We start from the raw sequence: 26259 nt of genomic DNA, 5'->3' as shown, positions 1-26259 counted from the left end.
TAACTTGCAGAGTTGTAGTGAAGATTAATGAAATGTGCACTACCAAACACCACACTCCAAATGTTCAAAATATTGTCAGCTATTACTTTAATAAAATTATCAAACTCATAATCAATATAGTGGTTTATACTTAATGTTAATCAAAAAGTTCAACATAAGTAGCATCAAAATGGAAATAATCTGAAAAAAAAAAACAAAAAAAAAAACCAGCCTGAATCTTTTTTTGGTCTCACTGCATGGTTTGTGAGATCTTAGTTTCTTGACCAGGGGTTGAACCCAGGCCCTCGGCAGTGAAAGCGCTGAGTCCTAACCACTAGACTGCCAGGGAATTCCCATGTCAACTCTTTATTAAAAGTAGCCAAAGGAGATGCACTGTCAACATATCAACTGACCTGTCTCTACAAAATCAAAGTATAAATCAAATAGTACTTTACACCCAAGTTTTAGTGTAGATATATTTATAAAAACAGGCAATGATGATAAAGCATTATTTATTGCTTATTTGCTTAATATTATTATTATTGGAGTGTAATATACCATCATATGAATTCTATAAACTTTGAAAATACATTCTGCAATAAACATTTTTCTCAATATTTTGATGGTAAGAGTTTTCAAAAAAATCAATTCTTGTACCATTTTCAGACCATCATTAAGAAAAATCTAGGTGTTATCTAGGTAATTGTTAAGTATATGCATACCTAGCATCTCATTCTTTCTAAATCTAACTCAGTGTTTCTAACAATCCTGGAGCTAGATAGCATTACTAACGTTTTCAAAATGGGAAACCTGGGATTTAGAGAAAGAAAAGTGACTTTTCTCAAGGTCACGTAGCTACTATGAGACAAAACCAAAACTTCAACTGAGCTCTTCTAACTTCAAATCTGAACCCAAGTCAGCCCCTAACATTTGTAAAGCCAAGGCTAAGTGTACAAACCGAGGCAGCCCCTCAGTGCCCCACCCTGAGACTCTGTAAGGCACCCAGAGGGACCTCACGTGCATGTGGCTGGACAGTCATTCCATCCTGCACACTGCTCTTCTTCCCTGTGCTGGCCCTCTACTCCTTGACTACCTGTGGAGGACAGGCCACCAGAGGCGCAGTCTGCTCACCAGCAGATGAATTCAAGGAGGAAGTCCAGGCAGGACTTGAAGGCAGGTTCGGAATTTGGGCAAGAAAATGTGGGGTTCTAGATAAGGAGAATGGTCTGGTTTGGAGGACAGGGGTGTGGGCTTCGGGTTGGCAAATCCCCTTGGAGCTGCAGACCTATCACCCCTTAGAGAAAGGAGCTCTCTGAAGAGGGGAACTCAGGGCAAGGGGCCCAGTTTCCCAGGCCTAGGTCTACTATCCAAACTTCTCTTTCATTCCAATATAACTGCCTACACATCAGAAAATCTCAAAGTATCTCTCTCGTAAAACAAGTAAATTCTCAAAGCAGTACCTCTGTTAACCAAATAGTGTCTTACCTTTACTCCAGAAACAATTACTCCATCTGCTGATTTAACCATGTTTTTAAAGAAATCTTCCAGTTTCTCTTTTTTATTTTTTCCTCGCACACTCAACTGAAAGAAAGGTAAATTTAAGTTAGTATTTAAGATTACAAATGAGAAGTTAATACCTCCTTTATTCTCTGTCATCAAAACAGCAATCTCAAAAGGACTCCAGTTTTTAAACTTAATAAAGTGGCAATTTCATTATGTATGATCAGTGATTTTCAAATTCTGGGAACTTAAAGGACTCTGGCCTCACCCCCCAAAATTCAGGTTCAGCTGATCTACAGTAAGGCTCAAAAGTGAAAGTGTTAGCCACTCAGTCGTGTCGGACACTTTATGACCTCATGGACTGTAGCCTGCCAGGCTCCTGTCCATGGAATTTTCCAGGCAAGGATACTGGACTGGATTGCCATTCCCTTCTCCAGGGGATCTTCCCAATCCAGGGATCAAACCCAAGTCTCCCACATTGCAGGCAGTCTTTACCACTGAGCCACTAGGGAAGCCCCTCCAAATTGTGTAAGTGTACTTGATAATTCTGCTCTAAGGATCCCTTTCATCATACTTTGTCAAACACTACTACATCATATAAAGTCAACTAAAAATTCACTCAGGAGCTTCTCTGAACATGTAAAATTTATTGGAGTACAATACACCATCATATGATTCTACAGAAACTCTGAAAATATATTTTGCCAATTTTTCACTCTGAACTCCTCCAAATCTCATCTCCCAATCTATTTTGGGGTAAGCAACTCACGAGACAAAGGACACAAAAGATGACTCTGAATGGCATGAATAGTATATATCTAAAGGCAAAACTGAGATGCAGTCAACTCTGACTTTACCACTTACTGCATCAGTACCCCATGAAGGAACATCTCATCTAACTTCCTTATCTGCTGCCATGGCTTCAATACTCACCATTAAGCAAGTGACTAGCAGATCTCAATCACTATGCCTCGGCTCTTTCCTGAATCTTAGATTCTATTTCCAATTGCCTACATCATACTCTCTACATATATATTCTGCTAACCGCACATTAAATATTTTTAAAAGTACTTATTATAATCTGACCTCCAAGTTTTCCCTCTTCTTGGTTCCCTATTCATGGTTTTCCCATCTATACAGTCTCTCAGATTCTCATCTGTTCCCTAAAACCCCATCAGTTCAGTCAGTTCAGTAGCTCAGTCATGTCCAAATCTTTTCGACTCCATGGACTGCAGCACACTAAGCTTCCCTGTCCCTCTCCAACTCCCAGTGCTTGTTCAAACTCAGTGCAGCGAGTCGATGATGCCATCCAACCATATCTCTTCCTCTGCACTCCTTTCTCCTCCTCCCTTCAACTTTCCCAGCATCAGGGTCTTTTCAAATGAGTCAGTTTTTCGCATCAGGTGGCCAAAGTATTGGAGTTTCAGCTTCAGCATCAGTTGTTTCAATGAATATTTAGCACTGATTTCCTTCAGGATGGACTGGTTGGATCTCCCTGCAGTCCAAGGGACTCTCAAGAGTCTTCTCCAACACCACAGTTCAAAAGCATCAGTTCTTTGGTGCTCAGGTTTCTTTATAGTTCAACTCTCATATCCATACATGACTACTGGAAAAACCATAGCTTTGACTAGACGGACCTTTGTTGGCAAAGTAATGTCTCTGCTTTTTAATGTGCTATCTAGGTTTCTCACAGCTTTTCTTCCAAGGAGCAAGCGTCTTTTAATTTCATGGCTGCAGTCATCAACTGCAGTGATTTTGGAGCCCAAGAAAATAGTCTCTCACTGTTTCCATTGTTTCCCCATCTATATGCCATGAAGTGATGGGACCGGACGCGATGATCTTTGTTTTCTGAATATTGAGTTTTAAGCCAGCTTTTTCACTTTCCTCTTTCATCACGAGGCTCGTTAGTTCTTTGCTTTCTACATATTAGTTAAACAAGCAGGGTGACAATATACAGTCTTGACGTACTCCTTTCCCATGTTGGAACCAGTACATTGTTCCATGTTCGATTTTAACTGTTGCTTCTTGACCTACATACAGATTTCTCAGGAGGCAGGTCAGGTGGTCTGGTATTCCCATCTCTTTCAGAATTTTCCAGTTTGTTATGATCCACACAGTCAAAGGCTTTGGCACAGTCAATAAAGCAGAAGTAGATACTTTTCTGGAACTCTCTTGCTTTTTGATAATCCAATGGATGTTGGCAATCTGATCTCTGGTTCCTCTGGCTTTTCTAAATCCAGCTTGAACATCTGGAAGTTCACAGCTCACGTACTGTTGAAGCCTGGCTTGGAGGATTTTGAGCATTACTTTGCTAGTGTGTGAGGTGAGTGCAGTTGTGTGGTAGTCTGAACATTCTCTGGCATTGCCTTTCTTTGGGATTAGACAGAGAATTGACCTTTTCCAGTCCTGTGGCCACTGCTGAGCTTTCCAAATTTGCTGGCATACTGAGTACAGTGCTTTCACAGTATCATCTTTTAGGATCTGAAAAAGGTTAACTGGAATTCCATCACCTCCACTAGCTTTGTTCATAGTGATGCTTCTTAAGGCTCACTTGACTTTGGACTCCAGGATGTCTGACTCTAGGTGAGTGACTGTGGTTATCTGGGTCATGAACATCTTTTTTGTATAGTTCTTCTGTTTATTCTTGCCACCTCTTCTTAATATCTTCTGCTTCTGTTTGGTCCACAGCATTTCTGTCCTTTATTGTGCCCATTCTTGCATGAAATGTTCCCCTGGTATCTCTAATTTTCTTGAAGAGATATTTAGTCCTTCCCATTCTATTGTTTTCCTCTATTTCCTTGCACTGATTACTGAGGAAGGCCTTCTTATCTCTCCTTGCTATTTTTTGGAACTCTGCATTCAAATGGGTATATCTTTCCTTTTCTCCTTTGCCTTTAGCGTCTCTTCTTTTCTCAGCTATTTGTAAGGGCTCCTCAGACAGCCATTTTGCCTTTTTGCATTTCTTTTTCTTGGGGATGGTCTTGATCATTGCCTCCCATACAATATTCCACTGTATAATTGTTAAGGGATTTGATTTAGGTCATACCTGAATGATCTAGTGGTATTACCTACTTTCTTCAGTTTACGTCTGAATTTGGCAATAAGGAGTTCATGATCTGAGCCACAGTCAGCTCCTGGTCTCGTTTTTGCGGACTGTATCAGGCTTCTCTATCTTCAGCTGCAAAGAATATTATCAATCTGATTTCAGTATTGACCATCTGGTGATGTCCATGTGTAGAGTTATCTCAAGTATTGTTTGGAAGAGAGTGTTTGCTATGACCAGTGTGTTCTCTTGGCAAAATTCTGTTAGCCTTTGCCTTGCTTCATTTTGTACTCCAAAGCCAAACTTGCCTCTTACTCCAGGTATCTCTTGACTTTCTACTTTTGCATTCCAGTCCCCTATGAGGAAAAGGACATCTTTTTTGGGTGTTAGTTCTAGAAGATCTTGTAGGTCTTCATAGAACTGTTTAACTTCAGCTTCTTCAGCATTAGCGGTTGGGGCATAGACTTGGGGTTACTGTGATGGGGAATGGTTTGCCTTGGAAATGAACAGAGATCATCCTGTTGTTTTTGAGACTGCACCCAAGTACTGCATTTCAGACTCTTTTGCTGACCATGAGGGCTACTCCAGTTCTTCCAAAGGATTCTTGCCCACAGTAGTAGATATAACAGTCATCTGAATTAAGTTCACCCATTCCAGTCCATTTTAGTTCCCTGATTCCTAAAATGTCAATGTTCACTCTTGCCATCTCTTGTTTCACCACTTCCAATTGATTCATGGATCTAACATTCTGGGTTCCTATGCCATGCTGCTAAGTCACTTCAGTCGTGTCCAACTCTGTGCGACCCCATAGATGGCAGCCCATCAGGCTCCTCGCCCTGGGGATTCTCCAGGCCAAGAATACTGGAGTGGGTTGCCATTTCCTTCTCCAAAGTATGAAAATGAAAAGTGAAAATGAAGTCGCTCAGTCGTGCCCGACTCTTAGCGACCCCTTGGACTGCAGCCCACCAGGCTCCTCCGTCCATGGGATTTTCCAGGCAAGAGTATTGGAGTGGGGTGCCATTGCCTTCTCTGATGCCATATCATCCTTTTATTGTTCTTTACAACACAGGACTTTACTTCCACCACCAGTCACATCCACAACTGGGCATTGTTTTCACTTTGGCTCTGTCTCTTCATTCTTTCTGGTTATTTCTCCACTCTTCTCCAGTAGAATATTGGGCATGTACCGACCTGGGGAGTTCATCTTTCAGTGTCATATCTTTTTGCCTTATCATACTGTTCATCATATTCTCAAGGCAAGAATACTGAAGTTGTTTGCCATTCCCTTCTCCAGTGGACCACATTTTGTCAGAAATCTCCACTATGACCCATCCATCTTGGGTGGCCCTACACGGCATGCCTCATAGTTTCATTGAGTTAGAAAAGGCTGTGGTCCATGTGATCAGTTTGATTAGTTTGATTACGGTTTTCATTCTGTCTGCCCTCTGATGGATAAAGATAAGAGACTTATGGAAGCTTCCTGATGGGAGAGACCGACTGTGAAGGTATGAAAGTATAAAACTCCATACCTTTCAATAAAAATCTTGACACAATCTACAACTTCTTCCTTTTTCCTTCCAAAATCACACTTTGAGCATCTCTTCCACACTTAAATAAGTTCATAGAGTTTCATAATGTTCAGAGACTGAACGCCAATCCCGTTAGCAAGATACTCAACACTTTGAAAAAATCTGGTTCAGGTTACCTTTCCACCTCCACCCCTACCCCTAAAGAGCCTCATGCTCCACACTGTTCTCAAAAGAGGCTCTGATCTTAGGTTCCTCTGTATCTGAAATGGTATCTCCTCTCCCACCAAAAACTCTATTCAGACTTTAATATTCAAAATAAAAGGCATCTCTTCATGAAACCCTTTCAAATTCCCAGTTAGAATTCACTGCTCTATCTTAGGCCTCTCAAAGCACTCCAGCTTTTTTTTAACCTTATTTTTTATATTAATTATTTCACTAATTCACTCATTTAACAAACCATAATGAATGTATATTATAACCACACACTGTGCTGGGTGTTACAAATATTAAGATGATTAACAGGTGGTCCCTACTCTTATAGTAACTAATGCTACAGAGGAGGACAGAGAGAAGCAAACATATAATTACACACAATATGCAAAGTATAGTGTTAAAGCTATTCATGGGATATCAGCAAAGCACCCAAGGAACTCAATATGACTGAGGGGTTGAGAAAGCTAAGACTGGAGGTTGACTGACCAGTCAGGGTCTGCTTCAATAACCCAGGCGAAGATTATGAAAGTCTGGACTAGTCTTTAGGTCTAGTGATGGGAGCAAGTATGCACAGTAAAATGAGACAGAGAGAATCTGGTGACTCCTGATAGGAATAGACAGTAGGAGTCCTCAGCAATTTTCATGGTGGAAGGGAATGGGAGTTAGTGATGCCTTCTTTGAGATAAGACAGAGAGTACAAAAGGAGGCATGGATTTAAAAGAAGGGTTCAGCTGATGGTAAAAGGCCAAGGGGACATCTAAATGGAGGTTTTCCAGGAGGCTATTTAATGAACAGTGCTGGGCCTCAGGAGTGATACAGTTGGGGCAGGGGGAGCGGCCAGGCGGGGCTGTCCCATGCAGTTTATGGGATCTTAGTTCCGTGACCAGGGATCAAACCTGTGCTCCCAGCAGTGGAAGCACAAAGCCCTAACCACTGGACCGCCAAGGAATTCCCACAGATTTCTAAGTTAATAGCATATTAGAATTGATAGAGCCACAGAAGCAGGTATTAGAGAGAACTGACAGAGTTAGAAATCTTACAGACTTGTAGAGAACTCAATGAGGAACCTTGGAAGAATCAGATTTAAATGAATGGATATACAGCGGGAAAAGCCCATGAAGCAGACTGGGAAGCAGCCATAGAGCTAAGAGGTGAACACATCAAGATGGATTCCCATAGATCCACAAGAACATGGGAGTCAGCACAGCTAGAAAGGTATCTCAGTCAAAATGGAAAAGCATGAGGTATTTCACCACATTAACAGAATAAAAAACATGATCATCTCAACAGATGTACTTTTTCATGATAAAAACACTCAACGAACTAGGAATAGAACTTCTTTAAGCTGACAAAGGTTATCTATGTAAAAACTCACATTTAACATCACACTTGATAGTGAGGGAGTGAGTGCTTTCCCCCTAAGATCAGGGACAGAACATGGATGTCTGCTCTTATCATTTCCATGTAACACTGTACTGGAGGTTCCAGCCAGGGCAGTCAGGCAAGCAAAATTTTAAAAAGGCATCCAGATCGGAAAGGAGAAAGTAAAAAAGAAAAAAGAAAAGAAAGCTATTAAATGAGTGTGGCTGCCAAGGTGGTTGAAGGCTAATGGGGGGATCCAGGAAGTTTGGGTGTTTTGCTTTCTGATTGGTGTCCACTCCCAGTGAACAAGGTCATTATCTGATCAAGAAGAATTATTGCAATTAGCTTTAATGGAAAATGAGAGAGATCTGTCTAAAGTCATAACACTGCTGTAAGTGACAGAGCAGGCACTCTAGGCAAGATAAGAAAGAAAGAAAAACAAAAGAGCTACTGACAGGGTCAAAGTGCAGGGGAAGTCAAGTGTCTAGATGCAGCAGTGAGTCAAACAACTACTGCAGTGGGAGCAGGGAAAAAGGGAGTTGCGAGGACAGAAGGCTATGTTTGGAGTCCATAGTATCACGGTTTAAGAACTCGAGGGTGAGATGAGGTCCTGGGTGTGGTCACTGATACCATAGGAAGAAATGAATGGAGGTTAGGAAACATCTCTCTTCTGCTAAAATTATGAGTTAATCTTGTCATCCAAATAGAGACCCCAAGATCTGTATCATCCATCCACTAAAAAGATTTTTTCCAGGATCACGAATGAAGAAACTCTTGAGGGAGGGAGGAAAATTAGCAGCAACCAGCACTGAGGGAGGCAGGTTAAACAGATTAAGAGTCAATGATCAACCCAAAACTAACTGGGAATTCTTTAGCTCAAGAACTTCTCTGGAATTCTCCACAGGGCTTCAGAAGCCTCCAAACTCAAATTTAAGAAACATTAACCAATTTAATAGCCCTATTTCTTAAGAAGTTCACAATTCAGGATCAAAATCAATATCTCATGTAGTAACATAGTTTAGCATCATTTAAAAAATTAATCTACTCAAGTTCTACTGAAATACTGTATCATCATTAAAAAAGAGTCATATTAAACTGCCTTGAAAAATCAGAGCATTTTATAAAATGTATTTATAAGGCCTTAAGCCTTTTCTAACAACTCCCTTCTCCTTCCAATGACTCTTTAAAAATAAACCTTGATCACTGCTTTGATCAATTCAATACTCACATCTTGATTATATTCCAGGAAGACATGGAAATTTAAATCTTTCCTCAAAATGGGATGTGCAGCCACACGACACAGAAACACTTCATGCATTGCAACCGTCTTCTTGAATATTGCCAAATACTCACTAGAAATAATACACAAAATTAAAGGTAAAACACTGCAGAAAAACACCCGCAACAGTTTTCTAAGCAAATACTAGGAATTATTCTAAATGCAAAACTAGAGGCACAAAGATATAATCCATGTAACAAAGGTTTTAGTTGAACTGTTAACAAAATATATAAAACCCAGCTCTGAAAAGACTTCATGCTAGTTAATAGTATTTATTATATATAAATGTTAATATTTTTAAGTTTTATGAACCTTTCTTCGTATGCAAGTTGATGTTAAAGGTAACTATAGGGCTTTTTGTTTTTAGCTTCAGAGAAAGTATACTACAAATTATAGCATACAATTTTAATGATTCAATGTCTAGATAATTACTGCTTTTAAACACCTTCATAGAAATAAATAAAACAAACCTCAGTAAACATATTTTCAACTTTAATAACTATTTTCATCTAAAGACCCAAGCACACAAGAAAGAAACACACCATGGAGAGACCAGTGTTTTCCATTATACTGAAGAACTGTGTTTAAAACATTTTAACATCATCAGTGAATCACAGCGATCTTATAGTAATACATGTCAGTTTGGGGAAAAAAAAAACACTCAAGGAAAAGGCCCAATATTTTTGCTTCAACTACGTGCGAGCAGGTTAAGTTTTACATACCAGCAAACCAGCAGGACCAATGTTGGGAGAAGTTTGATCTCTGTGAGGGTAGTCATTCAGTGAAGACAAAAAAGAAGGATGCAGAGGATGGAGGTAGCAGTAGAATAAACCCAAGGTTCTCAGTTATCCAACCCCTAACCAGACCACAAAAGAATCATGATCAGGGCCACTGGAAAACCACAGGTTCTTTCAATGTTAATGTGCGCTGCTCGTTTCCAGCTGTCAGGCTTATAAACCATAGAAGCTGTACCTGTCCACTATCAGGCTACTGCTTGCACTCAGTATTGACAGAATTCTTAAAATATCTGTCACCTTACACTTTAACAAAGAAGACCTACTTTGTTAATTTCCCTTGTCAAGATTTTAGCATTCTGAAGAAGAGTCTAGTAGCAGCATGAATATATGCTTAAAAACTGTAATTCAGTGGAAGAGGAGAAAAGGAAATGCACAAACGGGAGAAATGACCAGAAAAAGTGATGGAGGTGATGGTAATGCAAGGAAAGCCACTTCCTTGTTTAACTCTCAAAATACAGAAAAACAATATGCAACAATCCAAAATTATTTCAAATGTTCAAGAGAAGGGGAAGAACTGTATTTTCAGCGAATATGCTAAAAATGAAATAGAATTTTTTCAAGAATTTAATATATGTCTAGTATATATGAAACTAATAATCATTTAATAAAAAACACTAAAAAACTATTCTCTCATTGCTCTGCTCCTATTCTTTTCCCTTCAGGCAGAAGCCATAGGCAGACAAAAGAAGAGTGGGAAAATTATACACACACGCGCACAAACACACATACACACTTTTTGAAAAAGAAAGAAAATATCCAGAGTTGCTTTGTGCACACTTATATGAGAAACAGAAATCTTGGTAGTATGCACTTGTTCAAACAAGAGAACCAGGTGGGTTAACGACTAAGGCCTTGTAAATAAAAATAAAATGATCTACATGTGTAGATCATAATGACTTTAAAAAGTCATTACTTCCCTTTCTACTATCATTTATGAACTTGTGGATCTTTTGCTTTCAATCTTCAGAGTTTATTTAAAACAGCAATTTAAAGAGTTTTACAATGCAGACAATTATTCTATAATTTTCCTGTAGGCTCTGATCATGATAGTTAACACTGGTTGTATGGCTTAAACCTGCATCTTCCAGAAAGGGTCACTGTGGTGAAATGATTGAAAGGATGGGATATCAGAGAGCAGAGAAACAAAAACAAAAACCAACCAAACAAAAAAAGGGCATAAAAATAAGCACAAATAACAACAAAAGTCACATACGCTTCCAATTCCTGCTTCATCTTCGTGAATTCCTCCTTTGTCATAGACCCTTCTCCTTCTCCAAGTTTCTGTAGTTTCTCCCTTGAGGCATCAAAATCAGGTCTTGGTGGTGCTGGAGGGATCTGTCACAGAATAAAATCACTAGTTTTGTTTTGTTTTGACTGTGCCATGCAGCAGAAGGATCTTAGTTCCCGAAAAGGGATAGATCCCACGCCTCCTGCAGTGAAAGCACAGTCTTAACCACCGGACCATCAGGGAAGTCCCCTAAACCACTAGTTTTTAAAGATTTTTATTTCTTTCAGTAGTCGCACTACTGCCACTATAAAAGACTGTTGTCTCATCGGTTCTCCCTTGAGCTGGCCCGCTGTTCTAACAGTGTCTCCCACTCTAATAAACTTTATTTCCCTCTCAAAAAAAAAAAAAAAACAGACTGCTGTCTGAGAGAGCTAATGACATCCTGAATGAATGAGGAATATCCTAATTAAGGTTAGAGAAGTTGATTAAGTCTATAAATTAAGTTTCTTAAAGTCCTTAACACCAAGGAAGAAACAGAGTGCAGCACTATATTCTGGTATTAGATCAGTAGGACCCAAACTTTAGGAAAAGGAGGACGTCAAGGCTGTATATTGTCACCCTGCTTATTTAAGTTCTATGCAGAGTACATGATGAGAAACGCTGGGCTGGAGGAAGCACAAGCTGGAATCAAGCTGGGAGAAATATCAATAACTTCAGATATGCAGATGACACCACCCTTATGGCAGAAAGTGAAGAACTAATGAGCCTATTGATGAAAGTGAAAGAGGAGAGTGAAAAAGTTGGCTTAAAGCTCAATTCAGAAAACTAAGATCATGGCATCCAGTCCCATCACTTCATGGCAAATAGATGGAGAAACAGTGGAAACAGTGGCTGATGTTATTTTGGGGGGCTCCAAAATCACTGCAGATGGTGACTGCAGCCATGAAATTAAAAGACGCTTACCCCTTGGAAGGAAAGTTATGACCAACCTAGATAGCATATTAAGCAGCAGAGACATTACTTGGTCAACAAAGGTCCGTCTAGTCAAGGCTATGGTTTTTCCAGTAGTCATGTATGGATGTGAGAGTTGGACTATAAAGAAAGCTGAGCGCTGAAGAATTGATGCTTTTGAACTGTGGTATTGGAGAAGACTCTTGAGAGTCCCTTGGACTGCAAGGAGATCTAACCAGTCCACCCTAAAGGAGATCAGTCCTGGGTGTTCATTGGAAGGACTGATGTTGAACCTGAAATTCCAATACTTTGGCCACCTGACACAAAGGGCTGACACATTTGAAAAGACCCTGATGCTGGGAAAGATTGAAGACAGGAGGAGAAGGGGACGACAGAGGATGAGATGGTTGGATGGCATCACTGACTCAATGGACATGAGTTTGGGTAAACTGGGAGTTGGTAATGGACAAGGAGGCCCAGCGTGCTGCGGTTCATGGGGTCGCAAAGAGTCGGACATGACCGAGTGACTGAACTGAACTGAACCCAAACTTTAGTCTGTAGACTCCTACTTGACAACCTAGAGCTCTCAAATGTACGTGCACATTAAGCCCTAAGTTCATGTATGGATGTGAGAGTTGGCCTGTGAAGAAGGCTGAGCGCCAAAGAATTGATGCATTTGAACTGTGCTGTTGGAGAAGACTCTTGAGAGTCCCTTGGACTGCAAGGAGATCCAACCAGTCCATTCTGAGGAGATCAGCCCTGGGATTTCTTTGGAAGGAATGACGCTAAAGCTGAAACTCCAGTACTTTGGCCACCTCATGCGAAGAGTTGACTCACTGGAAAAGACTCTGATGCTGGGAGGGATTGGGGGCAGGAGAAGAAGGGGATGACAGAGGATGAGATGGCTGGATGGCATCACTGACTCGATGGACGTGAGTCTGAGTGAACTCTGGGAGTTGGTGATGGACAGGGAGGCCTGGCGTGCTGCGATTCATGGGGTCGCAAACAGTCGGACACGACTGAGCGACTGAACTGAACTGACACACTAATTAAATGTGTTGCAAATATGCATGCTATTTTTTCCAAAGTATGTAAATGATATGACTGGAGTGTACCAGAGGCAGAAAGCACTACTTAACTACAAGAGAATAAGGCAGAGACTAATGACTAACCTCCCCCTATTCTCCCACAGTGAGGGGGAAAGTAAGCACTTACTTTAAATAAAAACACAAGGTCTAAAAGAGACGTATCACTCAAGGGAATGATATAAGAAAAAGATCTATCTTAGAGGAAGAGCCTGCAAGTAAGAACTGTGAAGGGGAAATGAAGGAAGGCAAAGATAGCAAATAAACAGAAGGAAAGGTAAGTAGGGGGAAGTTAAAACAGCAATGACCAGAAGAAAAGGATTATACCAAGGAAAGCAACAGGGAAGGAAGCACCAAGTACAGACTGGCACATATTCATTGCTGCCAACACATGAAATCTACTATGTGCCAGGCGTGATGCTGAACGACCAGCAGATAAAGATAAATAAGACATGGTCTTGATCTTTGAGGAGTGTTTAGTCTATGAGAGAAAAAAGCAGTAAGAAAAGAACACCATACAAGAAGATGATGGGGAAGAGGGTGGAAACAGGAGAGCTTCCAGGCTAGTAAACACACTGACATGCTGGGAAAATGGAAGGTGGTACATCCTGGAAAGGGCATGAGAGTCCTGTGCCAACCCCTCACCCCACTATCTCATCCTATGCATCTTTTCCACTGGGCTGTTCCTCAGTTGTATTCTTTATAAAAACTGGCAATTAACAACAACAAAAGCACTGCCGCTTGTGTACCAAACTGAAGTTGTAGAAAGAAAAAAAAAAAAAAAGCAAATGACTGAGAGTAATGGCCACAGGGATAAAGATGGAATCAGGTCAGGATGATTTCAAGGAAATCAAATGAAACAGTTTCAGAAATCTGAGTGTAGTCCACAGCTGAGGCACAACACTGGTGCATATTCACATTAGATAACCTCTCAGGAGCCCTCCAACTCTAAACAGCTGTCTACCTAAGGGTTCAAGACCAATACGGTCTGTAACACCTCCTTAGTTATCACCCCCCAGGACAACCCATTTCAATTCTAATAAACAGTAAGAATTTAAGTTTAAATGAGAGAGCGTTACATATTGATATCACCACACTCCCCACAAGACAACTTGGGATAAAAGGTGGCAGTCAATTATGTTTTATAGCTGGCAATTTTTTAAAAAAAATTACATCAGTTCACTAGAAGTGTTGAATAGAATTTCCAAACATAATAAAGTATCCAAAAAGTTCCTAGAAAATAGGATTAAAATGGAACCTCAATACTTACAATGTAACCTGCGTAGTCTTCATTTTCAATGAAGGAATCGTGAAGCCAGATAAATTCCTCATGTTGTCGAACAACAGAAAACTCGTTCTGTTTAAAATTTGGCAATGAACTCTGCAAAGACAGAGATTTTCTCAAATAAAAATTAAGATTAGACTATAAAAGTTTGTATGAACATTTTATACCTTATTTTCTAAACTTAGTCTTTAATGAAAGATAACAAGCAGCAGTGAATTATAAACTAAAATCCAATTTCTAATTATGCTGAAAACCAAAATTCTAGTCAGTGTACTATTACATATATAACAGCACAATAATTAAAACAACACAAATAAAAAAATCCCATTTACCTTTGTGTGAACAGTAAATTTTACTTTGTCTCTCTCACTCAGAGCATCAGAAATGTCCACCTGCAGAGCAGCATCACTCTGAAGATCTACATTTATTGCTTTAAGCTACAAAAAAATAATACCTCAGTGAAAATTCTATAGGTTTTATGCAAATTCATTCTTCTCCTAGACAATAAGACAGTGCAAAAACAAAACGAAAATAGCAAATCTTAGATCTAACAAGTACACAAGTTCATTTAATCTATCTTCTGGGGGAGGTGCTTTGGGTAGGTTATCTTAATCAATTTTCATTCTACACCATTCAACTATCCTTTGAATGAGTCAATGTGCTAACTATGATTTACTATAGTTTCACCCAAAAAGTAAACTAGTAAACTATTTTCCAAAATGATCGTCCTTTACAAGTTCAAGTGTCCTAAAATTAAGAAACGTATCTACCTTTAAGAATAAGAAAAATAATAAAAATAATAATGGCCAATCATTTAAATTTCATTGCTTATTTTAATTTAGGAATATATAATAAGTTAAATGTATTATATATGCAAAGTGCCAAGAAAAATGCTAACAAATAATTATTAACTCCTGTGATGTGTATTAAATTTTACTCTATAGCTTTAGTACATTAGAAGAATTGGGTATATTCCCTATTTAGTGCTTCTATTTACTCATCTACGAGAAGACGTCACTTATAATTCTAATCACAATTTTACTTATTCTTAAATCTCACTCACTTTTCCTCCCTTTTAAATAGATTAACATTCTAACATCTTAAGGTAATTTGGAGATTTACAAAAGCAAATACATTAAATGATAAAATCAAGTCTTAGATGCAAAGTACAAAATATTAAAAATCTAACTAACTAGCCTGCTTCAAATACTCTAGCTGTAAAAGCAGGATTGCCTTTGGAAACTTACCTAATCATTAGTGTTTCAAATTTCAATTACAATGCAAATGGAAAAAATGCTAGAAGCAAAATTGTTCATTCTATGATCTCAATTGTATTTTTAAAAACTGCACACATAAAATTATTATGTATAGGAAATACAACAAAATGTGAGTTGCAGTGGATTTTCTTCTATGTTCTTCTATTCTCCCAACTTTCCACAATATGCATCAATTTTATAAAACTGGAAAAAAGCCTTTAAGAAATCTTGTGACTTATTAAAAGATGAATTTTGTGAAGTTTCTCGTTAAATAGAGTTGTTTATTAGTAATGAAAGTAAAATACTGTTTCACTTTTGCACTACTGGTTCTATATTGAGTAGACATATTTTTAAAAAATAAATACCATTACAATCTAACTTAACAGTCACAGAAGAAATGAATCGTTATTTAAAATGTATGATACTATCTATGATGGTCTTTAACAAAAACTTTATTGGTAACTTTAATAAGTTTATACTAAATTAAATTTCAATCAGCAATCATATTTTTAAGTTAACACTATAAACTTCTTTTTCATTTTCCAATAACTTCATTGCTTCCGCAATACTGGAAACATTATAGAGTACTCTGTTCTTTGGTTTTCTTGCTTTTATTTAGTCTTATCAGGTCTTCAAACTGTTTCCTACCTCTTCTCTAACCCCTTACCTTAATTCTAATTTAAGAAATCTGTTTCCTTATTTCTTTTTACTCATATTGAGGCCACTCTTAAGATGTTTATTGTGGTTGGTTGAATTATAGCTCCCCCAAAGACATCCATATCCAAATCCCTGTGGATGTCACCTTATATGGTTAAAAAAAAAAAAGATGTGGAGTTTATCCTGGATTATCCAGGAGGGCCCTAAATACAATTACATGTATCTTTATAAGAGGGAGATTTGACACAGACAAAAGAAGAGAAAGCAACTTAACTAAGGAGGCAGAGATTAGAGTGGTAAAGCCACAAGTCAAGGAGTGCAGGCAGCCACGAGAAAGCTGGAAGAGACAAGTAATTAATTCTTCGCTAGAGCCTCAGGGAGCATGGCCCTGCCAACACCTCGATTTCAGCTCAGTGATACTGATTTCAGACTTCTGGCCTGCAGAAGCATGAGAGAATAAAATTCTGTTGTATTAACCCATATAAGTTTGTGGTAACTTGTTACAGCAGCCCCAGTAAACTAATAAATTTATCTTACGGATTTTGGAATAACAATCTTGGCAGTTCTTCATTTATGTTTTCACTGCCTGGTCTAGCATTTCTCAGACACACCTGGTAAGACTCAACTTGGATGCTTATTAAAAAACACAGAATCCCATGTCCTATCACAGACATATCAAAACAACTTTCAGAATAAGCCTTAAAAACCATACGAGGGAATGCTAATCTAGATTTTTCCGGACTGTCTTTACATTCTGTCAAAACTTTATCTCAGTTGCTAATATTTTCTTTTTAATGATGATATAAAACATTTTGCCAGACTTCATATCTCTAAGTACATTTTAACTTTCAGGTTTATTTTATTTTTTTAACCACTGCACTATTAATCTGGAAACATACCTTTCAGGATTTCTACATATGAACAGCTGTTATTCTTCCAATTAAAGATTATTTCAAATTATTAACATATTTCTCTGTCTTCCATTTCAGTATCCTTTTATACCACACCCACTATTTCCCTTTTTTTTTGCTTTGTTTAGTTTGACAGTAAAACACTTGGCTTTTTAAAATTGCAACTCATCAATAAAAGTATTCCTATATACAAAAAGTATACCTATATTATACATTCCTATACTCCTATATCTCACTTTTGGTCTTGTACTCTATTTTTTTATATAATGAAATGCAGATTTTAAGGATATAATTTGAAAAGTTTTAACAAATACATAGATTATACCCTTGTAATCATCACCATAATCAAGATATGGAACATTTCCATCAGTCCCAGAAGTCCCCTCCTTTGCTTTTATTCCTCTACTTCTCTCTAACCTTTCTATAAATTCTCTTCTTGTATGCTTTAGTAAAGCATCCAATATAATAGCTTTAATAGCTATTAATTCAATCTGCCATTTGCTTCTTTCATTCTTTTAACAACTGAGTTCTAGAACTGATCTCAAGATTCTGATTCTTCCTCTTTATATCTCATAGGAACTTTGGCTAAATATCAGCAGAAGCATTCATTTTGATAGTGCATGTTCCTATGGTCAGTTCCCATATACACTTCAGACTTCAATTTTTTTCCATTTCCTGGAACTATGGAGAAGGATTATGTTGTCTGACCACAAGATTTGTTTCACACACATAAGGGTTTGCCAGCCAATAAAATCATCTCCCATATCAATACAAAACTTTCACTGAAAGATAATCTAGATGGATAAACAACAAGGTCCCACTGTATAGTACAGGGAACTGTATTCAATATCCTAGGTTAAGCCACAATGGAAAAGAATTAAAAAAAAAAAAAAGTCTGGATGTGTATGGGCTTCCCTGATAGCTCAGTTGGTAAAGAATCCACTTGCAATGCAAGAGACCCCAGTTCAATTCCTGGGTGGGGAAGATCCGCTGGAGGAGGGATAGCTATCCACTCCAGTATTCATGCTTCCCTTGTGGCTCAGCTGGTAAAGAATCCACCTTCAATGCAGGAAACCTGGGTTTGATCCCTGGGTTGGGAAGATCCCCTGGAAAAGGGAAAGGCTACCTACTCCAGTATTCTGGTCTGGAGAATTCCATGGACTGTATAGTCCATGGGGTCCCAAAGAGTGGGACACAACTGAGCTATTTTCACTACTATATAACTGAGTCACTTTGCTGTATTGCAGGGGTTGACACTACACTGTAAATCAACTATACTTCAATTTAAAAAATTAAGTGAAAAAAGAAAGATAATCTGATATATTTCATCAACTCGAGATGCATATTTTCCACATTTTAATGTACCTGAAGTAAGGATGCCCTGTAATTGATGACAAATTAATAGTTTAGTTGGTTGGCTGTATTTTTTCCTTAGTGGTACATGTAAGAAAATATATCTTCCAATCAACTACACCTTAGATTTAATAAAATATCATATTGTAAATTTAGTGGGTTTTTTTTTTTTTTTCTCTTTCTTTTCTTGGCCCTGTTGTGCAGTTTGCAGGATCTTAGTTGCTCAACCAGGGATGGAACCCCGCCCCCCGCAGTGGAATCACAGTCCTAACCCTGGACTGCAGGGAACTTCTGTAAATTTAGTGCAACGTGCACTGATTTTCCTGGAGAAGGAAATGGCAACCCATTCCAATATCCTTGCCTGGAAAATCCCATGGAAGGAGGAGCCTGGCAGGCTATATTCCATGGGGTCACAAAGAACCGGACACAACTGAGTGACCTCACACACACACACACACACACACATACACACGCACAGATTTCGCAAGCAGAGTATCTTCTTGGTTTACAGAAAAATAAGTAATTTTAGGTAGCTTTTATTAAGGGGAGGAGTGAAGCAAACAACTGTGATTTATTAACATTTAATTGTGCAACTAGTCAGGTCAGTTTGAGGATATTCTAATTAGACTACATTCATCAGTTTAATCCTTATCTGGGTCAATAAACTTTGTACTTTCTTTTGTCAAAGACTTACTAGGTTAAACATTTGTGTCATGGTCAAGAGAAAGCCCAGACAGAGGAAATGGATTAAGCAACACAAATACACTATCCTTAGAAATAAAGACACTGCCCTACTGCTGATAGATTAATTCATGTATAATTAGTAAAGACGACATTCATTACTAGTTTAGTACACTGATGTGTTTACACATTTAAGTACCTACTTTATGACACTCCTAAAAAACTGTTCATCTTTTGTCAGAAAAGTAAATACATGTACAGAGATAGACTGACGGAAGGAGGAAGAAGAAGGAAGTAACTGATTATTGCCACAGCTTCCCAGCCAGTCTCTTGCTTCTGTCCTCTTGCCTCCTCAATCTATATTCCATACAGGGCCACTGGAGCGATACCACTAAACTAGAACTCATTCCTCTGCTCAAAACCTAAGGGGTTCTCGCTTGGAGAAAAGCCTAGTCCTTACAGTGAACCCCCAGGCCCTATTCTCATTCAAGGCAGCCCTGAAAGAAAGGCGCAAACCGTAATAGTGCTAAGAAACTATTTCTAGGGAATTACAGTACGATCAGTGAAAAACCCCATGAGACAGACAGAAATTCTGTTAAGTTCACTAGTTCTGGCCAAATTTTAAGTCTATTTTACTCCTAGTTCAGTTAGGATTTAAAAAAAATTTTTTTTTTAATTGAAGTATAGTTGATTTACAACCAGTTATAATTTTAGAGATGGTGAGGGACAGGGAGGCCTGATGTGCTTCAGTCCATGGGGTTGCAAAGAGTTGGACACAATTTAGCAACTGAACCACAACAAATAATTTTGGGAGTCCTGCAATAAATTATTTCCATTATTATACCCAGTATACTCAGCAGTCAAATCAATGGTTGATTATACATACATATACTTTCTGGAAACTAGATTTCCTTTCATCTACCATACCAAAAATAAGTCACCTGATGTCACTCCAATGCCTTTCTCACCAGTCTTGTCAACTCTCACTGCACTTTGCCATACCTGACTTGCAAATTCCCACCTGGAGGATCAATTCAATCGACATTTTTTGCTTTCTGAGCTGAGTGTGGCTAGAGAAAAGTCACAACTGCTTGTTGCACTTGTCCACTACAAATTACTGGTCTCCAAACTGCATAAGATCCTTAAAATCGTTCAACAGTCCTAGGCCGATCTGCTCAGCTTCCCTTCTGACTCCCTGAGCAACTACTCCAAACCTTTCCTGTCTCAAGCCTCAACCACATTTCCACCCCTATGCTCAGTAAGCGACACTGCCTCCCACATCTCCAAGAAATCAACACTAGCAGCTGCTACCCCTTCAGACCCATCAATAAGCCTTTCTACAAATAGATCTGGATGGACTCAACGCCTCTGCTTTCTCAGAAGACATGGTGTCCTACAGAGAGCGGAGCTCTCTGGTCACCTGAGCATGTTACCTTCCTGTCTGCTCTAGCACTGCTCTTCTAGTCAAATTAGCCCTGGTCTCACAAAACCTCCACACGGTGAGGACCTAATTTCCAAATCCAATACTTTGCAGTCTTTTTGACCTCTCTTCAGTATTTTGCCTTAATGATCATTCTGACCCTTTCCATTAAAACTCTCAGCTTCTGGGAACGCTTCTCATTTTCTTCCCGACCATCTCAGCCCCATCAATTAGTCCATTTACTCCCCTTGGCATGTGAATCTTGTTTCCTCTGGGTATCTAGCCTTCATAATTTCAGCCACTCTTGACTAATAACTCCTGAATTTATACCTTCAACTCACATGTCTTATTCTAAGTTTCCAATCATAATTTCAACTTACCAACTAGACAGATCCACCTGGATGTATTTGTTGTTTAGTGTTTATGTATTTATTTCTTAATACTTATTAAACAATCGAGTGCCTTCAGTGTGCCAACTACTGTCAAAGGTGCTAGGATGAAAAGACACAATCTTTGTCCTTTCAGATCTTAGTTTGTAGTTTTTGGGGAAAGGGATGAGGCACTTCAAATCCAGCATATCTGAAAACCAAACCTATTATCTACCTTCTAACTCTACTCTTCTCTCCTATATTCCTCATCTCCTTCTCCTCTGCCCAGCCCATATATTTCTTAAGCCACTATGCCCTGTCTATTCTATCTCCGAGACATCTCTACTATGTCCTCTCCTTCATCCCTTCTCCCACTTCACGGCCTTAGTTCTACCTTTAACATTTCTCATCTGGACTGCCACAATGGCCTGCTAACTGCTTTCTCTGCTTTCTGCAAGAAGGCAGCAATCCATCTTCCACACTGGAGTCATCTATAATGCTATTTTCATCTGGGTATATGTCCTTCCCAGCTAAGAACCCTCAGAACTTTCCCACTGGCTGGATTCTTTACCATTATGCACTTTATCTGTACTACTGGTATTTACTCCTGCTTCCAATGTGAGAGACCTGGGTTCGATCCCTGGATTGGGAAGATTCCCTGGAGAAGGAAATGGCAACTCACTCCAGTACTCTTGCCTTGAATATCCCATGGACGGAGGAGCTTGGTGCAGGCTACTATCCATGGGGTTGCAAAGAGTCGGGCATGACTGAGCGACTTCACTGTACTCCAATAAGAACAAGCGCTGCAGGTGGAACCAAATGGCTTATCTACATGTTATCTTCTCTGCTGACAAGCTCTCCGCTTCCCTGACAGCCTACACAATTTCTGATCAACATTTAAGGTTTAGCTCCTTTAGGAGACAGCACCACGGTTAACAGGATTCTCTGGTGGCTCAGCGGTAAAGAATCCACCGGCAAGGCAAGAGATGCAGGTTTGATCCCTGGGTCAGAAAGATCCCCTGGAGAAGGAACTGGCAAACCACACCAGTATTCCTGCCTGGAGATTCCCACACACAGAGGAGTGGGGTGGGCTACAGTCCGTGGGGTCACAAAACAGTCGGACGTGACAGCCCAGGACCCATAGCTAGATTTCCTCTGAGTTTGAATCTATTTCATACCAGCTGTAGGAATCTGGGCAAGTTACTTACTCTTTCTAAACCTCACTTTTCCTTTCCAAAGCAGGAATAACAGAAGCAGTTACTTCACAGGGATTTGAGAAGTGAGTTAATGTATGGAAAGTCCCTGGCATGCAGCAAATGCTTCAGCAGCGTGGAGCTATCGCTACGTGTTCACCCTCCTTGGCACTCCCTCAGCACTTCACCGTAAGTCTCATACTACACTGCCACGGTCCCAGGGCAGGAGCTTCCTCTTCTTCCTCTGCCAACATTCATCTTATCCTTTGCTAACAAAATCTATGTGACATTTTCATCTGAAATAACTATCAATAAATGTGGAATGTATTCAAGCTAGATGCCGAGGAGGTACAAAAGAAAATGTAGACATCTGGGCCAAGTCTTAAAAGATAAGCCAAATTTCATGTGGAAAAAAAGAGGTGAAGGGAAAAAACCACTCCACAACATTGACAAGCATGCATAAAATAGACATTAGAGAGGGCAGAGGTGCTTGAGCAATGACAAATAGACCAGAATATGCCTACAGTGTGTGTGTTGGGGAGGGGATGTCTGCTGTGGCATTTTGAGAATGAAGTCGGCCAGAAAGGATAATGAATGGTATTCAATGCTACGATAAGGAGTTTAGACCTTACTGCCAAAAGAACTGGGTCCAAGTAAGTCCTTGTGACTACTGGTGCTGTATGATTCAATCATTTCAGTTAGGTAAACTAACGGTCATGTGAAGTCCGGACTGGAAAACAGAAAGACCAGAGATAGAGACCAGTAACAGATACTGCTACAAGCCAGGCAAGAGACGGCAGGGACCTTAACTGGGGTCATGTAAACAAAAGATGGGCTAAACAGTATTTCTGAGGTGAAATTATCTGGCCTTGATGACTGTTCTGCTATGGGGATGAAGGATATGATTCAGAGGCTTCTTGCCTGCAGGAATGGAAATGATATTAATGAAGATAAATACAGAGGGAGGAGCAAGGCGAGGAGTCCAGGAGAGGTGCCGTTCCTCCACCTGAAGTAATTCTGAAAACAATAAACATATTATTTAGAATTCAAATCAAATACTAACAGAACTATGCCATCATGCTGGCACCTACTGCTCTATTTAACAAGGACATCAGAGCAAAATGCATCCAGTTCAAAGGGCTCATTTGTTTTACTAAATAATATGTTACTGTCCTGCCTTTGGGAAAGAAAAAAATACACTATTATGTAGAGGTGTATAAACATGACCAATATTTTCAATATTGTGTATTCTTAAAGTCTGCTTTTTATGTTTTCTCACGAAACAGTATTTCCTTAAAGCTTTAAGATTCTCTTCTGTTCCAAATATAATGAAAATTCAAGACTGCTTATAAACATATTTAAAAATGCTGTCTTTGTTTACCTGCTGCTTTGAATGAAGTGCTTACACTATTATTTTTCAATCCGTGATGTTCCCCTCTGTAATTTGTATCAAATAGGTATTTCATGCTTTCTCTTCATCAAGACTTTCTTAAAAGACTGAACAAGACAATCTGAACTGAAAGTTCTACTAATCTATTTCTATCAAGACAAACACAATATAAGGAAATTAACAGGCCTGCAATTTCTGTTCCTGAAATGAGGAAAGAGCAGGATAACTTTGTGCAGCCATAATCAAACTTCATGTGCAATGGAATCTTCTTGCTTGTTAATAAAGTAGTCTTCTTCCCTCCCCATCTCAAGAGCCTGATTTACTAGACAGCGGGCCCAGAACCTTTTGACTTTAGCTTTTCAAACACCCCAGGTGATTCTGATGCAAGTGTTTCGAGGAGACTTTGAGAAATATGTGCACTGGCTTTGATGTCAGCTACATGGTTTAAAGTCCACCTACCTCTCCCACTCACTGACTATATGACTTCAGACTATTTACTTAGTTTCCCTGAGGTTCAGATTTCTCATCTGTAAAGGGGGGATACTAAAAGCTTCACAAGAACGATGAGAAGATATAAGGGAACTGTGCTTATACAGTGCTAACACACTGTCCGGCTGTGGCTGTTACTATGATTCACCTAGTCTCACAGGACAAAAATAAGAACTGGACATGTAGACATATTCATCATGACATTCTAAATGCTTTCAAATTCATGGTAATGTTTGTTGGGTTTTTTTTTCCATTTTCATATTAAAATTTTCATCTGCAAGGTTCTGTAAGAACCTCCTGGTCACCCATGCCTTTCATCTCACCCTGCCTTTAATCTGTAATACATGAAAAGTTTCTGGACACATTACTTAAGAGGTTCCAGTGTGATAAGCAAATCTCATCAAAGGCATAAGGCTTGGAACACAAATATTCACCAGAAAATACTCTATTTTTCACATCAACATAAATACTCAAAAAAGTAATACTTTTACTGAACATTAGTCAGGTTTTACCAGAGAGCAAATCCTGTTTGCTTTTCCTGTTTTGTGTAAACAGAGAAATGTATTAACTCCTCATCTATAAAAGTATACAGCACCCTTTGCATCTTTCTTACCATGTTAAAGCTTTATAAAGGTCATCAGTTAATACTAACTACCGTATCTTTACTTAAAAAAAAAAAACAGGAATAAAACCTTATAAGAATACTTTATCATCTGCCAAAAAACGACTAACAGATGTGTCTCTCACATTATCAAAGTTATTAAGTAAAAGCCAAACAGAAAAGTAAAGCTCACGCTGTTAAATGTGAAGGAATCATGGAACACTGCTGAGTTGCAATCATCATGTATCAGTATCTTTCAAGTGCTCACTTGTACAAGGCACTATAGAGATTACTACCCTTCAGCCAAGGTAAATGGGGCAGAGTGGAAGGGAGAAATCACAGCTCTGAAGGCCCTTTCTGGAGGGAACTGCAGTTTGCCTCAAATCACCACCAAGGGATCGCCGCAAAAGATGTGTCTTTTGGACATTAGGAAAAGTAAAGGTACAGTGGGCTACCAGCACTTTGCAAAATCTCTAGGATACTGGAGAAGAGATAAGATCCGGCGACTGTAAAATCTCTTGCAAAAGGATAATTTACAACAAACCAGTACTACAATATTTTAGAGAGAGAAGGGTGGGCGGAGACGGGTTCGAGGTCCCCAAGGGGAAATTCAGGGTGCGGGCAGGAAGGTCTGACAATGGGTTTCATAGCCCCCAATGTGGGGCGGAGGGGGCGGGGGACTGTCTAGCTCAGGCTTCGCCCTCTACTTCCCCACCTGCACCCGGAGCGGGCGGGGAAGGAGGTCCACCGGAGGGTCGGAGCCGGGGCAGGGGGCCGAGAGCGGCCGCCGGTCCCCGGGAAATCAGAACCGCACGGCCCCAAGGGAGAAAGGGCTGCAGGAGGGCGGGGCGCGGTGCTGCTAGGAAACCGAAAGGAGGCCGGCGGGGAGCGGGTGCCCCCGGCCGGGGACCCCCCTCCGGTAACCCACCCCAGGGCCAAGGCGAGGGAGGGGGGGTCCCGCGAGCCAGAAGGAGGCAGAACTTACTCCGCGGTCCTCCTCCGAGAGGAAGTCGGGGCCGTCGTCCAGGCCTTCCTGCGGGGTCGGCGGGGCCCAGCGCGCCGGGGGAGAGGATGGAGCGAGGGAGACACAAAGGGAGACATTAGTGCCTAGCCGGCGCGGCCCCCGCGCCCGCCCCGCGCCCGCCGCCCCCACCGCGCGCCCTGGGCTCGGCGCCGCGAACACCCACCATCATGGCTGCTCCGAGGCGAGAGCCAGCGCAGGCGCGTACCGCACCGCGGGCCGTAGGGAGCCGGCGGCGGCGGCGGCTGCAGGCGGGCGGGGCCTCGGAGCAGCTCCGCCCCGCCCCACCCCGCCCCGCCCTCCCCGCCTCTCCCTCCCAGACGCGGGGGGCCGGGGTCTGAGAGCGCGGAAGAAGGACTCAGTGCCCTCCGCCCAACGTCGTCGCATCCTAGGCCGAGAGCGCCCAAACCCAGGCGCACGTGTCTGGAGACCGCTCGCGGCTGGCCGGTTCAGACCCAGGAAGGGCCGAAGGCCACCCGGGGAGCTGTCCAGTTCCCTTTTCCTGAGGGCTGAAGCGAAAACCAAGCAAGTGCCCTCCGGAGCCACAAGAAACCTTCTAGTCTTTGTATGGTGCCACACGATAATTAATCACAATTAATATTTTGCCCGTAGATGTTGTGGGAGCCAAGGCCCTTTACACAGTCATCGGTCAGGGGCTGTAATAAAGC

The 26259-nt window shown here is 40.4% G+C and overlaps 1 protein-coding gene across 1 annotated transcript in view; it reads right to left on the bottom strand.

Annotated features, from left to right (window-relative positions):
• The window catches only part of SNX6 (sorting nexin 6), a 48189-nt gene extending 22351 nt beyond the window's left edge, over window positions 1-25838 (bottom strand). The window contains exons 1-7 of the mRNA XM_040256772.1: window positions 25758-25838; window positions 25556-25603; window positions 14584-14688; window positions 14237-14347; window positions 10916-11037; window positions 8855-8978; window positions 1465-1560 (exon numbers count right to left, since the gene is read on the bottom strand). Coding sequence (XP_040112706.1) covers window positions 1465-1560; window positions 8855-8978; window positions 10916-11037; window positions 14237-14347; window positions 14584-14688; window positions 25556-25603; window positions 25758-25763 — 612 coding nt within the window. The 5' untranslated portion in view covers window positions 25764-25838. The remainder of the gene's footprint in view (window positions 1-1464; window positions 1561-8854; window positions 8979-10915; window positions 11038-14236; window positions 14348-14583; window positions 14689-25555; window positions 25604-25757) is intronic.
• Between the last annotated feature and the right edge of the window lie 421 nt (window positions 25839-26259).

Source organism: Oryx dammah, unplaced genomic scaffold (genome assembly GCF_014754425.2).
Source record: "Oryx dammah isolate SB20612 unplaced genomic scaffold, SCBI_Odam_1.1 HiC_scaffold_16, whole genome shotgun sequence".
Lineage (NCBI taxonomy): Eukaryota > Metazoa > Chordata > Mammalia > Artiodactyla > Bovidae > Oryx > Oryx dammah.
This window is presented reverse-complemented; position numbering and strand designations above follow the sequence as displayed.